This window comes from Pristiophorus japonicus, chromosome 20 (genome assembly GCF_044704955.1).
Source record: "Pristiophorus japonicus isolate sPriJap1 chromosome 20, sPriJap1.hap1, whole genome shotgun sequence".
NCBI classification, from domain to species: domain Eukaryota; kingdom Metazoa; phylum Chordata; class Chondrichthyes; family Pristiophoridae; genus Pristiophorus; species Pristiophorus japonicus.
Window position 1 is genome coordinate 17,811,708 of NC_091996.1, and position 15,878 is coordinate 17,827,585.

The 15,878-nt window shown below is 46.0% G+C and overlaps 1 protein-coding gene across 6 annotated transcripts in view; it reads right to left on the minus strand.

Moving 5' to 3' along the window:
• Positions 1-250: 250 nt before the first annotated feature.
• Positions 251-15,878, minus strand: part of LOC139233191 (kynurenine--oxoglutarate transaminase 1-like) — a 74,598-nt gene continuing 58,970 nt past the window's right edge. For all 6 annotated transcript variants that reach the window (XM_070863829.1, XM_070863827.1, XM_070863831.1 and 3 more), the window contains one exon: positions 251-1,820. In XM_070863829.1, the coding sequence (XP_070719930.1) occupies positions 1,761-1,820 (60 nt within the window). In that variant the 3' untranslated portion in view covers positions 251-1,760. The remainder of the gene's footprint in view (positions 1,821-15,878) is intronic.

Here is a 15,878-nt window from a genome sequence, read left to right on the forward strand (position 1 = left end):
TGCCCAATTTTCTTTTCTGATATACTACTCCACAAAAAATGAGATGCACTGTCCCGCCTGCCTAAACGCCAGCTACAGCCCCCTGCTCAAAAGAGACAGAACCACCTTGACACTGCCTCAGTCTCAGCGATGAGATGTCTCACAGGAGTCATCATCATAGGCGGTCCCTCGAAGCATCAGCTGGTCAGAGACCCAATTCAAACAATGCTAAAATATAGAAAGAAAATATTTTTAATTGCACACAACGCTGAAAGGTGAAAATTAGATTTTTATTCAAATTCATGTTCTGACATTAGGACACAACAGAATTTAAGTACATTATACAGATCGGGAGAAATAAAAATCAATCTTCATTTACAGCAATGAGTTTGCTGCAGAACAAACTCATCATCATCATCATCATCATCTGGGTGAGCATGGTAGTAGTCTTGCAGGTTGTACACACTTAGCATTCTGGCCATTTACAACTGCAGCATTAAATAAATCTTAGTTCAGTCTTAATCCACACAATAATCCAACTGCTGCAGGAAATAAAACACAGCAAATTACAGCTAATCACACCATTTTATGTAACCAATTCATTAACCAATCAACTCAAATTAGCTCACAGGTAAGGTACCAAATAAACAGGTTTGAACAACACTCAGGATTGAACATCTAAAATAAAGTAAATTAAACTCAAAATATAGAAAAATTTTGTATTTCAGTATTTCAGTATTTTTGCCCCAACTCAACTGACTCAAAGACTGAACCAAAGCAGAGCAATTCTCTGATCTTAGCTTGGGCCATTGGAGATGTGGGGTTGTCGCTCAGTGAAGCGTTGGTGCTTTCTGACTAGAGTACAGGAAGGAGGAAAATAAACAGTCAATATTATGTAACTTGTTGCATAGGCCTGCATATTGCTCAAAGAGCTTGAATGATGGCGTGGGGGGGGGGGGGGGGGTGGGGTGGGTAGCTGAATATACAGAAGAAAGAAAAATGTGAAGTCAGGAGTAGAGTTCTGACTTTTCACAAAGCCAGAAGATAGGGGCCTCCCATTATATAGGCAGCACCTCCCAAACCCGCGACCATTACTACCTAGAAGGACAAGGGCAGCAGGTGCATGGGAACACCATCACCTGCAAGTTCCCCTCCAGGTTACACACCATCCTGACTTGGATGTATATCATCGTTCCTTCATCGTCGCTGGGTCAAAATCCTGGAACTCCCTCCGTAACAGCACCTTCACCATATAGACTGCAGCGGTTCAAGGTGGTGTCTCACCACCGCCTTCTCAAGGGCAATTAGGGTTGGGCAAGAAACGCTCACATCCCGTGGACAAATAAAAAAAATCTCACCAGTTCCTGCACCATTTCCCAGCTGAGGCAATCCACTCCTCTGCCAATATCGTTTGAGTTGGTTGCTGGGATGAGTCAGAAATGACATGGTGGGGGGTGGGGAAAGAGTTGTGTGTAACTCATTCTTTGATTTTCGCTCTTTACCTATGGAGTAGGATCCAGACTCCCTAGTACTGGTACAATTGAGATCAGAAATCCCTTGACTTCTGACCACTTCATGCTTCATTAGTGCCTCGAAACATGGCCAGAAAGGACCATATTAAGCAGCATCCATGGCCATTTTTTATTCTATGTTATCAGTAATTATTTGTGTGTTGATTTGAAGATTTTACATTATTACAAGTAAGACAAATGCATGAATTAAAGATGGACAGTTACAGAATTAGAAAATAATAAATTCACTGCGTTGGAGCAATCACTGGGTTAGCTCCGCATGTTCCACTCTCGCAGGATCTGTTCTGCCTTGCTTAGTGTTGAGTCCTCCTAGAGAATTTAACACAGCAAAATGGTTTAAACAGCCTTTATACATTACAGTTCCTTAAATTTTCCCACTCCTTTTCCCAAACACCTTCTTATATGTCTGGTATCTGGGTTCAAATGCCATCTGAGTAGGTAGATTAAAGGCTGATGAAGGGTCAGCGACCTGAAATGTTAACTCTTGTTTCTCGCTCCACAGATGCTGCCTTTAGAGATTTCCAGCATTTTTGGTTTTTAGTTCAGATTCCAGCATACGCAGTATTTTGCTTATTAGATTAAAGGCTTTCTCTCTGCTAAACGACCAAAGTGAAATAAGTTTGCTCTCAACACAGGTCTCAGGGGATACAAGCCAACAGTGTAGAGGTGCCCTCAACTTCAGCATAATGGGCAGTGCGGTAGCATGGGAACTGCAAATAATCAAGCTGTTATAGGGAAGGGGCTGGTCTGCTATAGTTGAAGCTGAAAGGAAGTCTGCATTAGAGAGAGGGCATTCTGTAACTGGATTTGGGAGTGTTCCCGCCATTGGGTGTCGCTAGGAAACCAGCTCCATTTCCCAACAAGAGTATTCATAGGCAGGAAAAAAAGGCAGTCACACAAAAGTAATTAAAAGACACAAGTTGGGAAGAAATGCAAATTTGCAATAAGAAAGACAGAACTTGTATAGCAGCTTACATGATTGCAAGAGGCCCCAAAGCGCTTCACAGCCAATGAAGTAATTTTGAAATGCATCCAATTTGTGCACAGCAATGTTCCACAATCAGTACTGTGATAAATGACCAGACAATCAGTTTTTGTAATAATGTTTGTTGAGGGATAAGTGTTGGCCACGACACTGGAACTCCTCTGCTTTTCTTCAAATGGATGTTTTATGTCCAACTGAGAGAGCAGCTGGGTCTTCTGTTTAATGTCTCATTTGAAAGACAGCACCTCCAACACTCCCTTAGTGCTGCGCTGAAGCATTAGCCTAAATTATGTGCTCAATTCTCTGAAATAAGGCTTGAACACATGACTTCAAAGACTGAGCCAAGGCAGAGAAATTCTCTGATCTTGTCTTGGGCCATTAAGAGTTGTGGGATTGTCTCTCAGTGAAGTGTAAGTGCTTCCTGACTAGAGTACAGGAAGGAGGAAAAGAACAGTCAGGGCTGGATTTTCGGCTTTTAGGATTTCGGGGCACAATTAGTGGCGCAGTGCAAAAGTTTGCACCGGGAAAAAGTTTGCGACCTCGTAAGGAATTTTCACAAAAAAAATGCTCTGGAGGATCGTTGGTATTAAGTCAGGCGTTGCACGGCACAACTGACTTTGTGCGCCAGAGCCGAAACGTTCGACGTTGAAGGAGGCGGCCATTTTGCGCATGTGCTTTGAATTAATTTTTTTTCCTCTTGGATTCTTTTCCGGACGCAGATGCTAATGCAGGGCGCGGCAGCTTCCTGCACGCATACGCAGTTAAACCGGTCCACTTCAGCCATTTCTGCTAAGATGGAGGAGCAGGAGGGAAGGCAGCGTGCCAGGCGCTTCACGTATGAGGCCAGTGGAACGTTGGTGGGCGCGGTGGAGAGGAGGAGGGCCGCACTCCATCTTCCAGGGGGATCCAGACCAGTGCCTCCAGTGTTCAAGCGGACTTGGAGGGACATAGCACAGGAGGTATCTGCTGCAGACACTGTGCCCAGGACTGGCACACAATGCTGAAAATGATCACGAGGGTCATCAGGGTGAGTACCATTTTCCTCTATGCAAGCCTCCATGACGTCTAAGATAAATCTCACACGCTATCTGAATTTTCTCATGGTATTTGGCCCCCCAAACACTCTGTGGGTTGTCTCTCACAATGCATAACAAAAAGGAAGGCTTCGGCACCCTATTAGCTTTGAATGATCCATGCACATAATTAACATCACAATGCACTGCAACTGCTCCTAACGCTTTCTGAAAGATCTCTTATATACCTCATGTTAGATGCCTGTAACCTTCGAATACATACTGACGAAGCACATGCAAGATCCAAGCGGATTAAATGGAGGCCTCTCGAACATTCACACAGTATGGCCTAAAACTACTTTGGTAGGCATCTGTGTCACAACAGCAGATGGACCCTTTTTTAACACTTCCCATTTTTATCTTTTCAGTCCAAGTACTCCCACAAATGGAGGGACCAACTGCGCCAGGCGGAGGTCCGCCTCAAACACTTCCTCTGACCTTCAAACCTTCCTCATGTCACCCTGCCCCCTCCCCTGCTGCTAACCACTCGTCTGTTGCTTTCTACTTCCAGATGACCAGCCAGAGGCGCATCCCTCGAGGGAGCCCTCCACATCAGGCCATGGTGCAGATGACGAGCAACTGGATGAGTGATTCGGCGGAGCATCCCAGCCCACCAGTTGTCCCATCGGGACTTGGTTCATCTGGGGACGAGGCTGACTTCCCGGGGTTTGATGATTTGGAGGCTCCTGGCCCCAGTAGCGTGCAGCAACGAAGTGCTGGGGTGGAATCCCACAGGCCAGCTCTCCGGAGGGTGTCGGCAAAATCGGTCTGCTAACAGACCGGCAGACATGGAACTGGACCTGGTGGAAATGTCCAGGGAAAGCACAGCGATGCACCATGAGCTCATTGATGCATTAGGACGGATCCCCGTGAGCATCAACAAGCTCACTGCGACTGTTGTGGAGGGACCATTGCAGATTGTCGCTGCGAGTCGTGAGTCTAGTGAGGCCACCATTGCTCACACACAGAGGCTAGTGGCCTCGAGCAGCGACAGTGCCCTTGATCATATAGCAAACTTGGGCGCATCACAAGCACAAGCTCTGCTTCAGCTTGGCCATGTGATGCAGACCATATCTGCCTCCATACTCTCTGCGTTCCCCACTGTCCAACAGGGAAGTGACGGTGCCGAAGCAGGCCAGTAAGTTGATGGTTCACATCACACACTGGACCAGCCATGATCTTATTGAATGGCGGAGTAGGCTCGAGGGGCTGTATGGCCTACTCCTGTTCCTATTTCTTATATTCTTATCATGCACTGGTTGCTAAGGCCCAGCCCTGTCGGCGACGGAATGGCTCCAGGGAAATGGAAGGTGCTGGCATTCCTCAGGATGATAGCATTCCGACTTCCACCACTCACTCGCCAACCAAGCACCAACCATGGTTGATACCCGAGCCACCTGTGACTGGTAATGTCGAGAAAGAGGTGCCCCAGTCGGAAGCCAGGCCTTCCAGTTCAGGAGCTGGTCCAGTGTGTCCTCAGACGCCGTCACCATTGTCTGAGCCCCCAACACAGCAGCCCTCTATCAGCCTTGGTGCACACCCTGATGCCAGATTGAGGAACAGCAGGCATGTGGGGGTGTTGAAGGGAATGGGGTAAAAGCATGACGAAGAACAAAAAGGCTTCACAACAATGTTGTGCACTGCAGAATACAATCTTAATTTATGTTAGATATTGTGTACTGCAGGATGCAGTGTTTCGTACATGTCAATGTTGTGCACTGCAGAATTCATTCTTAATTAATGCCACATATTATGTGCTGCAGGATGCAGTGTTTCTTTGATCTAAATGTTGTTCATTGCAGGATGCAGTATTTTTTTGATGTCAATGTTGTTCATTGCAGGATGCAATTTTGTGTCCATAAGTGTATAACCGTTGAATAATTGTGGGCTTTGTTGGGGGGGGATTGATACTGTTGCATTTTTATATAAATATATCTTTGACCTTAAACATTGCTGTCTTCAGTCTCATTTGCAGAGTAATTGGTAGAATAGCCAACATGGTGGCACTGAGTTGCGAGGCTTCGGTCAAACCACTCCTTCTCCATTCAAGCAAAGCGGTCATAAGAACATAAGAATTAGGAACAGGAGTAGGCCATCTAGCCCCTCGAGCCTGGTCCGCCATTCAAAAAGATCATGGTGATCTGGCCGTGGACTCAGCTCCACTTACCCGCCCGCTCCCCAGAACCCTTAATTCCCTTATTGGTTAAAAATCTATCTATCTGTGATTTGAATACATTCAATGAGCTAGCCTCAACTGCTTCCTTGGGCAGAGAATTCCACAGATTCACAACCCTCTGGGAGAAGAAATTCCTTCTCAACTCGGTTTTAAATTGGCTCCCCCGTATTTTGAGGCTGTGCTCCCTAGTTCTAGTCTCCCCGACCAGTGGAAACAAACTCTCTGCCTCTATCTTGTCTATCCCTTTCATTATTTTGAATGTTTCTATAAGATCACCTCTCATCCTTCTGAACTCCAACGAGTAAAGACCCAGTCTACTCAATCTATCATCATAAGGTAACCCCCTCATCTCCGGAATCAGCCTAGTGAATCGTCTCTGTACCCCCTCCAAAGCTAGTATATCCTTCCTTAAGTAAGGTGACCAAAACTGCACGCAGTACTCCAGGTGCGGCCTCACCAATACCCTGTACAATTGCAGCAGGACCTCCCTGCTTTTGTACTCCATCCCTCTCGCAATGAAGGCCAACATTCCATTCGCCTTCCTGATTAACTGCTGCACCTGCAAACTAACTTTTTGGGATTCATGCACAAGGACCCCCAGGTCCCTCTGCACCACAGCATGTTGTAATTTCTCCCCATTCAAATAATATTCCCTTTTACTGTTTTTTTTTTCCAAGGTGGATGACCTCACATTTTCCGACATTGTATTCCATCTGCCAAACCTTAGCCCATTCGCTTAACCTATCCAAATCTCTTTGCAGCCTTTCTGTGTCCTCTACACAACCCGCTTTCCCACTAATCTTTGTGTCATCTGCAAATTTTGTTACACTACACTCTGTCCCCTCTTCCAGGTCATCTATGTATATTGTAAACAGTTGTGGTCCCAGCACCGATCCCTGTGGCACACCACTAACCACCGATTTCCAACCCGAAAAGGACCCATTTATCCCGACTCTCTGCTTTCTGTTAGCCAGCCAATTCTCGATCCATGCTAATACATTTCCTCTGACTCCGCGTATCTTTATCTTCTGCAGTAACCTTTTGTGTGGCACCTTATCGAATGCCTTTTGAAAATCTAAATACACCACATCCATCGGTACACCTCTATCCACCATACTCATTATATCCTCAAAGAATTCCAGTAAATTAGTTAAACATGATTTCCCCTTCATGAATCCATGTTGCGTCTGCTTGATTGCACTATTCCTATCTAGATGTCCGCTATTTCTTCCTTAATGATAGCTTCAAGCATTTTCCCCACTACAGATGTTAAACTAACCGGCCTATAGTTACCTGCCTTTTGTTTGCCCCCTTTTTTAAACAGAGGCATTACATTAGCTGCTTTCCAATCCCCAGAGTCCAGAGAATTTTGGTAGATTATAACGAATGCATCTGCTATAACTTCCGCCATCTCTTTTAATACCCTGGGGTGCATTTCATCAGGACCAGGGACTTGTCTACCTTGAGTCCCATTAGCCTGTCCAGCACTACCTCCCTAGTGATAGTGATTGTCTCAAGGTCCTCCCTTCCCACATTCCCGTAACCAGCAATTTTTGGCATGGTTTTTGTGTCTTCCACTGTGAAGACCGAAGGAAAATAATTGTTTCAGGTCTCAGCCATTTCCACATTTCCCATTATTAAATCCCCTTCTCATCTTCTAAGGGACCAACATTTACTTTAGTCACTCTTTTCCGTTTTATATATCGGTAAAAGCTTTTACTATCTGTTTTTATATTTTGCGCAAGTTTACTTTTGTAATCTATCTTTCCTTTCTTTATTGCTTTCTTAGTCATTCTTTGCTGTCGTTAAAAATTTTCCAGTCTTCTAGTTTCCCACTAACCTTGGCCATCTTATACACATTGGTTTTTAATCTGATACTCTCCTTTGTTTCCTTGGTTATGCACGGTTATGCTGGTTATCCCTTCTCTTACCGCCCTTTTTCACTGGAATATATTTTTGTTGAGCACTATGAAAGAGCCACTTAAAAGTCCTCCACTGTTCCTCAATTGTGCCACCGTTTAGTCTGTGTTCCCAGTCTACTTTAGCCAACTCTGCCCTCATCCCACTTTAGTCCCCTTTGTTTAAGCATAGTACGCTCATTTGAGACACTACTTCCTCACCCTCAATCTGTATTACAAATTCAACCATACTGTGATCACTCATTCCGAGAGGATCTTTTACTCGGAGATCGTTTATTATTCCTGTCTCATTACACAGGTCCAGATCTAAGATAGCTTGCTCCCTTGTAGGTTTTGTAACATACTGTTCTAAGAAACAATCCCGTATGCATTCTATGAATTCCTCCTCCAGGCTACCCTGTGCGATTTGATTTGACCAATCAATATGTAGGTTAAAATCCCCCATGATTATTGCCATTCCTTTTTCACATGCCTCCATTATTCCCTTAATTATTGCCCGCCCCATCGTGAAGTTATTATTTGGGGGCCTATAAACTACGCCCACCAGTGACTTTTTCCCCTTACTATCTCTAATCTCCACCCACAATGATTCAACATTTTGTTCATTAGAGCCAATATCATCTCTCACAACTGCCCTGATATCATCCTTTATTAACAGAGCTACCCCACCTCCTTTCCCTTCTTGTCTATCCTTCCGAATTGTCAGATACCTCTGTATGTTTAATTCCCAGTCTTGGCCACCCTGCAACCACGTTTCTGTAATGGCCACCAAATCATACCCATTTGTAATGATTTGTTCCGTCAACTCATTTACTTTATTTCGAATGCTGCGTGCGTTTAGGTAGAGTGTTTTAATACTAGTTTTTAACCCATGATTTTTAGTTTTGACCCCTCCTTCAGCTCCTTTATATTCATACATATTGTCCCTTCCTATCACCTTGTGGTTTACACTTACCCCAGTGCTACTCTGCTCTGTTGCCTCCTGCCTTTTGCATTCTTTCTTGGGGTCCTGTTCATCTGAGCTCTCACCCACTCTAACTAGCTCAGAGCCCTCTCCTGGGTTCCGAATACTCCTCGCATTGAGGCACCGAGCTTTCATGCTTGCCTTTTTATTACACTTTGACCCTTTCGAATTTTGCTGTACAGTGGCCCTTTTTGTTCTTTGCCTTGGGTTTCTCTGCCCTCCACTATTACTCATCTCTTTTCTGTCTTTTGCTTCTGTCTCCATTTTGTTTCCCTCTGTCTCCCTGCATTGGTTCCCATCCCCCTGCCATATTAGTTTAACTCCTCCCCAACAGCACTAGCAAACACTCCCCCTAGGACATTGGTTCCGGTCCTGCCCAGGTGCAGACCGTCCGGTTTGTACTGGTCCCACCTCCCCCAGAACCGGTTCCAATGCCCCAGGAATTTGAATCCCTCCCTGCTGCACCACTGCTCAAGCCACGTATTCATCTGCGCTATCCTGCGATTCCTACTCTGACTAGCATGTGGCACTGGTAGCAATCCCGAGATTACTACTTTTGAGGTCCTACTTTTTAATTTAGCTCCTAGCTCCTTAAATTCATCTCATAGGACCTCATCCCTTTTTTTTTACCGATATCGTTGGTACCAATGTGCACCACGACAACTGGCTGTTCACCCTTCCTTTTCAGAATGTCCTGCACCCGCTCCGAGACATCCTTGACCCTTGCACCAGGGAGGCAACATACCATCCTGGAGTCTCGGTTGCAGCCACAGAAACGCCTATCTATTCCCCTTACAATTGAATCCCCCATCACTATCGCTCTTTTTCCTGCCCTCCTGTGCAACAGAGCTAGCCACGGTTCCATGAACTTGGCTGCTGCTGCCCTCCCCTGATGAGTCATCCCCCTCAACAGTGTATCTGTTTTGCAGGGGGACCCCTGCACTACCATCTTTGCACTGCTCTTCCTGCTGGTCTTCCATTCCCTAGCTGGCTGTGGACCTTTCACCTGCAGTAAGACCAACTCGCTACACGTGCTGCTCACGTCATTCTCAGCATCGTGGATGCTCCAGAGTGAATCCACCCGCAGCTCTAATTCCGCAACGCGGTCCGTCAGGAGCTGGAGGCGGATACACTTCCCGCACACGTAGTCGTCAGAGACACCGGAAGTGTCCCTGAGTTCCCACATGGTACAGGAGGAGCATATCACATGACCGAGCTCTCCTGCTATGTCTTAACCCTTAGATACACTTAATTTGGTGACAACAATGTTAACAGTTTACTTACTGATATAAAAAATATAAAGAAAAGCTACTCACCAATCACCAGCCAATCACTTACCCCTTTGGCTGTGACGTCACCTTTTGATTTCTTTCTACTTTTTTTTTTGCTTTGTCTCCCGGCTGGAGCTGTACAAGCTGGGCCTTTATAGGCCTCACCATGCACCTCGAGCTCCCACCTCTCGGACTGCCGCCGCCTCTCGCTGCCGCTGGGTCTTTTGTAGGCCTCCTGACACCACGCAGTCCTGCCTCTCGGACTGCCGCCGGGCCTTTATCGGCCTCCCGACACCACGCACTCCCGCCTCTCGGACTGCCAGTGTTAAGCTGACGACGTAAGGCTCTTACAGCGACTACATCTCCACGCTGCCTCCCCTGCGGTTGTGGTGGTCACGGTACAAGCTTGTGGGCAGACCCCTCTTCCTCCTTCCGAAGTGGCCCTGCAATCCACACTGGCAGTGCCTGTCCCCTCATGATGGCTGCTGTGTAGCATGCAGCACCCGACAATGAACGCGGAGACCTGCTCAGGGGAGTCTTGAAGGTTGCCTCCAGAGCGGTCCAGCCATGAGATGCGCTGCCTCAGCATACCAATTGTCTGCTCAATGATGTGGCGGATGGATGCATGGCTCTTATTATAGCGCTGCTCGGCTTCTGTGGCAGGGTTCTGGAGGGGGGACATGACCCAGATAGTCAGGCCGTATCCTTTGTCCCCGACCACCCAGCTCTGACCTGGTCCATGCCACAGGAACATTCGTGAGACACTTGTCTCACCAAGCTGAAAGCATCATGTGTGCTCCCTGCATGTTGAGCATTGACAGGGAGGACACGCTGAGTATGGTCATTTAAGGAGTCGCATCGTTTTCTGTCTCGGAAGACCTCAGCATTCTGTGTTGGTGCTCGCAGGGCGACGGGTGTACAGTCAATGGCACCCTTGAGGAAGCCTGAAAAGCGTCCAAAGCCTATAGCCCTCTCAGTCTGGCTGTCCCTGCTCATTGGGAATTTTAAAGTCCATTTGCCATGCTTACTGTGCTCTTGCAACCTGGCTATCAGAGCGTGAATTCACATGAAAGTCCGGATTTAAACTGTACACTCATAGAAAGATAGAAAATAGGTGCAGGAATAGGCCCTTTGAGCCTGCACCATCATTCAATAAGATAATGGTTGATCATTCACCTCAGTACCCCTTTCCTGCTTTCTCTCCATACCCCTTGATCCCTTTAGCCGTAAGGGCCATATCTCACTCTCTCTTGAAGATATCTAACGAACTGGCATCAACAACTCTCTGCGGTAGAGAATTCCACAGGTTAACAACTCTCTGAGTGAAAAGGTTTCTCCTCATCTCAGTCCTAAATGGCCTACCCCTTATCGTTAGGCTATGTCCCCTCGTTCTGGACTTCCCCAACATTGGGAACAGTCTTCCTGCATCTAACCTGTCCAGTCCCGTCAGAATTTTATATGTTTCTATGAGATCCCCTCTCATTCTTCTAAACTCCAGTGAATACAGGCCCAGTCGATCCAGTCTCTCCGCTTATGTCAGTCCTGCCATCCCGGGTATCAGTCTGGTGAACCTTCGCTGTGCTCCCTCAATAGCAAGGACATCCTTCCTCAGATTAGGAGACCAAAACTGAACACAATATTCCAGGTGAGGCCTCACCAAGGCCCTGTACAACTGCAGTAAGACCTCCCTGCTCCTCTACTCAAATCCCCTAGCTATGAAGGCCAACATGCCATTTGCCTTCTTCACCGCCTGCTGTACCTGCATGTCAACTTTGAATGACTGATGTACTATGACACCCAGGTCTCACTGCACCTCCCCTTTTCCTAATCTGCCGCCATTCAGATAATATTCTGCCTTCCTGTTTTTGCCACCAAAGTCGGTAACCTCACAGTTATCCACATTATACTGCATCTGCCATGCATTTGTCCATTCACCTAACCTGTCCAAGTCACCCAGCAGCCTCTTAGCATCCTCCTCACAGCTCACACCACCACCCAGCTTAGTGTCATCTGCAAACTTGGAGATGTTACACTCAATTCCTTCATCTAAATCATTGATGTATATTGTAAATAGCTGGGGTCCCAGCACTGAGTCCTGTGGCACCCCATTAGTCACTGCCTGCCATTCTGAAAAGGACCAGTTTATCCCGACTCTCTGCTTCCTGTCTGCCAACCATTTCTCTATCCACGTCAATAGCTTTAATTTTGCACATGAATCTCTTGTGTGGGACCTTGTCAAAAGCCTTTTGAAAGTCCAAATACACCACATCCACTGGTTCTCCCTTATCCACTCTACTAGTTGCATCCTCAAAAAATTCTAGAAGATTTGTCAAGCATGATTTCCCTTTCATAAATCCAAGCTGACTTGGACCGATCCTGTCTCTGTTTTCCAAATGCGCTGCTATTTCATCTTTAATAATTGATTCCAACATTTTCCCCACTACTGATATCACGCTAACCGGTCTATAATTCCCCATTTTCTCTCTCCCTCCTTTTTTAAAAAGTGGTGTTACATTAGCTACCCTCCAGTCCATAGGAACTGATCCAGAGTCGATAGACTGTTGGAAAATGATCACCAATGCATCCACTATTTCTAGGGCCACTTCCTTAAGTACTCTGGGATGCAGACTATCAGGCCCCAGGGATTTATCGGCTTTCAATCCCATCAATTTCCCTAACACAATTTCCCGCCTAATAAGGATATCCTTCAGTTCCTCCTTCTCACTAGACCCACTGTCCCCAAGTACTTCCGGAAGGTTATTTGTGTCTTCCTTCGTGAAGACAGAACCAAAGTATTTGTTCTATTGGTTTGCCATTTCTTTGTTCCATAGAAACATAGAAACATAGAAAATAGGTGCAGGAGTAGGCCATTCGGCCCTTCTAGCCTGCACCGCCATTCAATGAGTTCATGGCTGAACATTCAACTTCAGTACCCCATTCCTGCTTTCTCGCCATACCCCTTGATCCCCCTAGCAGTAAGGACCTCATCTAACTCCTTTTTGAATATATTTAGTGAATTGGCCTCAACAACTTTCTGTGGTAGAGAATTCCACAGGTTCACCACTCTCTGGGTGAAGAAGTTCCTCCGCATCTCGGTCCTAAATGGCTTACCCCTTATCCTTAGACTGTGACCCCTGGTTCTGGACTTCCCCAACATTGGGAACATTCTTCCTGCATCTAACCTGTCTAACCCCGTCAGAATTTGATATGTTTCTATGAGGTCCCCTCTCATTCTTCTGAACTCCAGTGAATACAAGCCCAGTTGATCCAGTCTTTCTTGATAGGTCAGTCCCGCCATCCCGGGAATCAGTCTGGTGAACCTTCGCTGCACTCCCTCAATAGCAAGAATGTCCTTCCTCAGGTTAGGAGACCAAAACTGTACACAATACTCCAGGTGTGGCCTCACCAATGCCCTGTACAACTGTAGCAACACCTCCCTGCCCCTGTACTCAAATCCCCTTGCTATGAAGGCCAACATGCCATTTGCTTTCTTAACCGCCTGCTGTACCTGCATGCCAACCTTCAATGACTGATGTACCATGACACCCAGGTCTCTTTGCACCTCCCCTTTTCCTAATCTGTCACCATTCAGATAATAGTCTGTCTCTCTGTTTTTACCACCAAAGTGGATAACCTCACATTTATCCACATTATACTTCATCTGCCATGCATTTGCCCACTCACCTAACCTATCCAAGTCGCTCTGCAGCCTCACAACATCCTCCTCGCAGCTCACACTGCCACCCAACTTAGTGTCATCCGCAAATTTGGAGATACTACATTTAATCCCCTCATCTAAATCATTAATGTACAGTGTAAACAGCTGGGGCCCCAGCACAGAACCTTGCGGTACCCCACTAGTCACTGCCTGCCATTCTGAAAAGTACCCATTTACTCCTACTCTTTGCTTCCTGTCTGACAACCAGTTCTCAATCCATGTCAGCACACTACCCCCAATCCCATGTGCTCTAACTTTGCACATCAATCTCTTGTGTGGGACCTTGTCGAACGCCTTCTGAAAGTCCAAATATACCACATCAACTGGTTCTCCCTTATCCACTCTACTGGAAACATCCTCAAAAAATTCCAGAAGATTTGTCAAGCATGATTTCCCTTTCACAAATCCATGCTGACTTGGACCTATCATGTCACCTCTTTCCAAATGCACTGCTATGACATCCTTAATAATTGATTCCATCATTTTACCCACTACCGATGTCAGGCTGACCGGTCTATAATTCCCTGTTTTCTCTCTCCCTCCTTTTTTAAAAAGTGGGGTTACATTGGCTACCCTCCACTCCATAGGAACTGATCCAGAGTCAATGGAATGTTGGAAAATGACTGTCAATGCATCCACTATTTCCAAGGCCACCTCCTTAAGTACTCTGGGATGCAGTCCATCAGGCCCTGGGGATTTATCGGCCTTCAATCCCATCAATTTCCCCAACACAATTTCCCAGCTAATAAGGATTTCCCTCAGTTCCTCCTCCTTACTAGACCCCCCGACCCCTTTTATAACCGGAAGGTTGTTCGTGTCCTCCTTCGTGAATACCGAACCAAAGTACTTGTTCAATTGGTCCGCCATTTCTTTGTTCCCCGTTATGACTTCCCCTGATTCTGACTGCAGGGGACCTACATTTGTCTTTACTAACCTTTTTCTCTTTACATATCTATAGAAACTTTTGCAATCCGTCTTAATGTTCCCTGCAAGCTTCTTCTCATACTCCATTTTCCCTGCCCTAATCAAACCCTTTGTCCTCCTCTGCTGAGTTCTAAATTTCTCCCAGTCCCCAGGTTCGCTGCTATTTCTGGCCAATTTGTATGCCACTTCCTTGGCTTTAATACTATCCCTGATTTCCCTTGATAGCCACGGTTGAGCCACCTTCCCTTTTTTATTTCTATGCCAGACAGGAATGTACAATTGTTGTAGTTCATCCATGCGGTCTCTAAATGTCTGCCATTGCCCATCCACAGTCAACCCCTTAAGTATCATTCGCCAATCCATCTCAGCCAATTCACGCCTCATACCTTCAAAGTTAGCCTTCTTTAAGTTCTGGACCATGGTCTCTGAATTAACTGTTTCATTCTCCATCCTAATGCAGAATTCCACCATATTATGGTCACTCTTCCCCAAGGGGCCTCGCACAACGAGATTGCTAATTAATCCTTTCTCATTACATAACACCCAGTCTAAGATGGCCTCCCCCCTAGTTGGTTCCTCGACATATTGGTCTAAAAAACCATCCCTTATGCACTCCAGAAAATCCTCCTCCACCGTATTGCTTCCAGTTTGGTTAGCCCAATCTATGTGCATATTAAAGTCACCCATTATAACTGCTGCACCTTTATTGCACGCACCCCTAATTTCCTGTTTGATGCCCTCCCCAACATCACTACTACTGTTTGGAGGTCTGTACACAACTCCCACTAACGTTTTTTGCCCTTTGGTGTTCTGCAGCTCGACCCATATAGATTCCACATCATCCAAGCTAATGTCCTTCCTAACTATTGCCTTAATCTCCTCCTTAACCAGCAATGCTACCCCACCTCCTTTTCCTTTTATTCTATCCTTCCTGAATGTTGAATACCCCTGGATGTTGAGTTCCCAGCCCTGCTCATCCTGGAGCCACGTCTCCGTAATCCCAATCACATCATATTTGTTAACATCTATTTGCACAGTTAATTCATCCACCTTATTGCGGATACTCCTTGCATTAAGACACAAAGCCTTCAGGCTTGTTTTTTTAACACCCTCTGTCCTTTTAGAATTTTGCTGTACAATGGCCCTTTTTGTTCTTTGCCTTGGGTTTCTCTGCCCTCCACTTTTCCTCATCTCCTTTCTGTCTTTTGTTTTTGCTTAAGTTTAGGACCTTAGTCTCTGAATTAACTGTATCACTCTCCATCTTAATAAATAATTCTACCATATTATGGTCACTCTTCTCCAAGGGGCCTCGCACAACAAGATTGCTAATTAGTCCT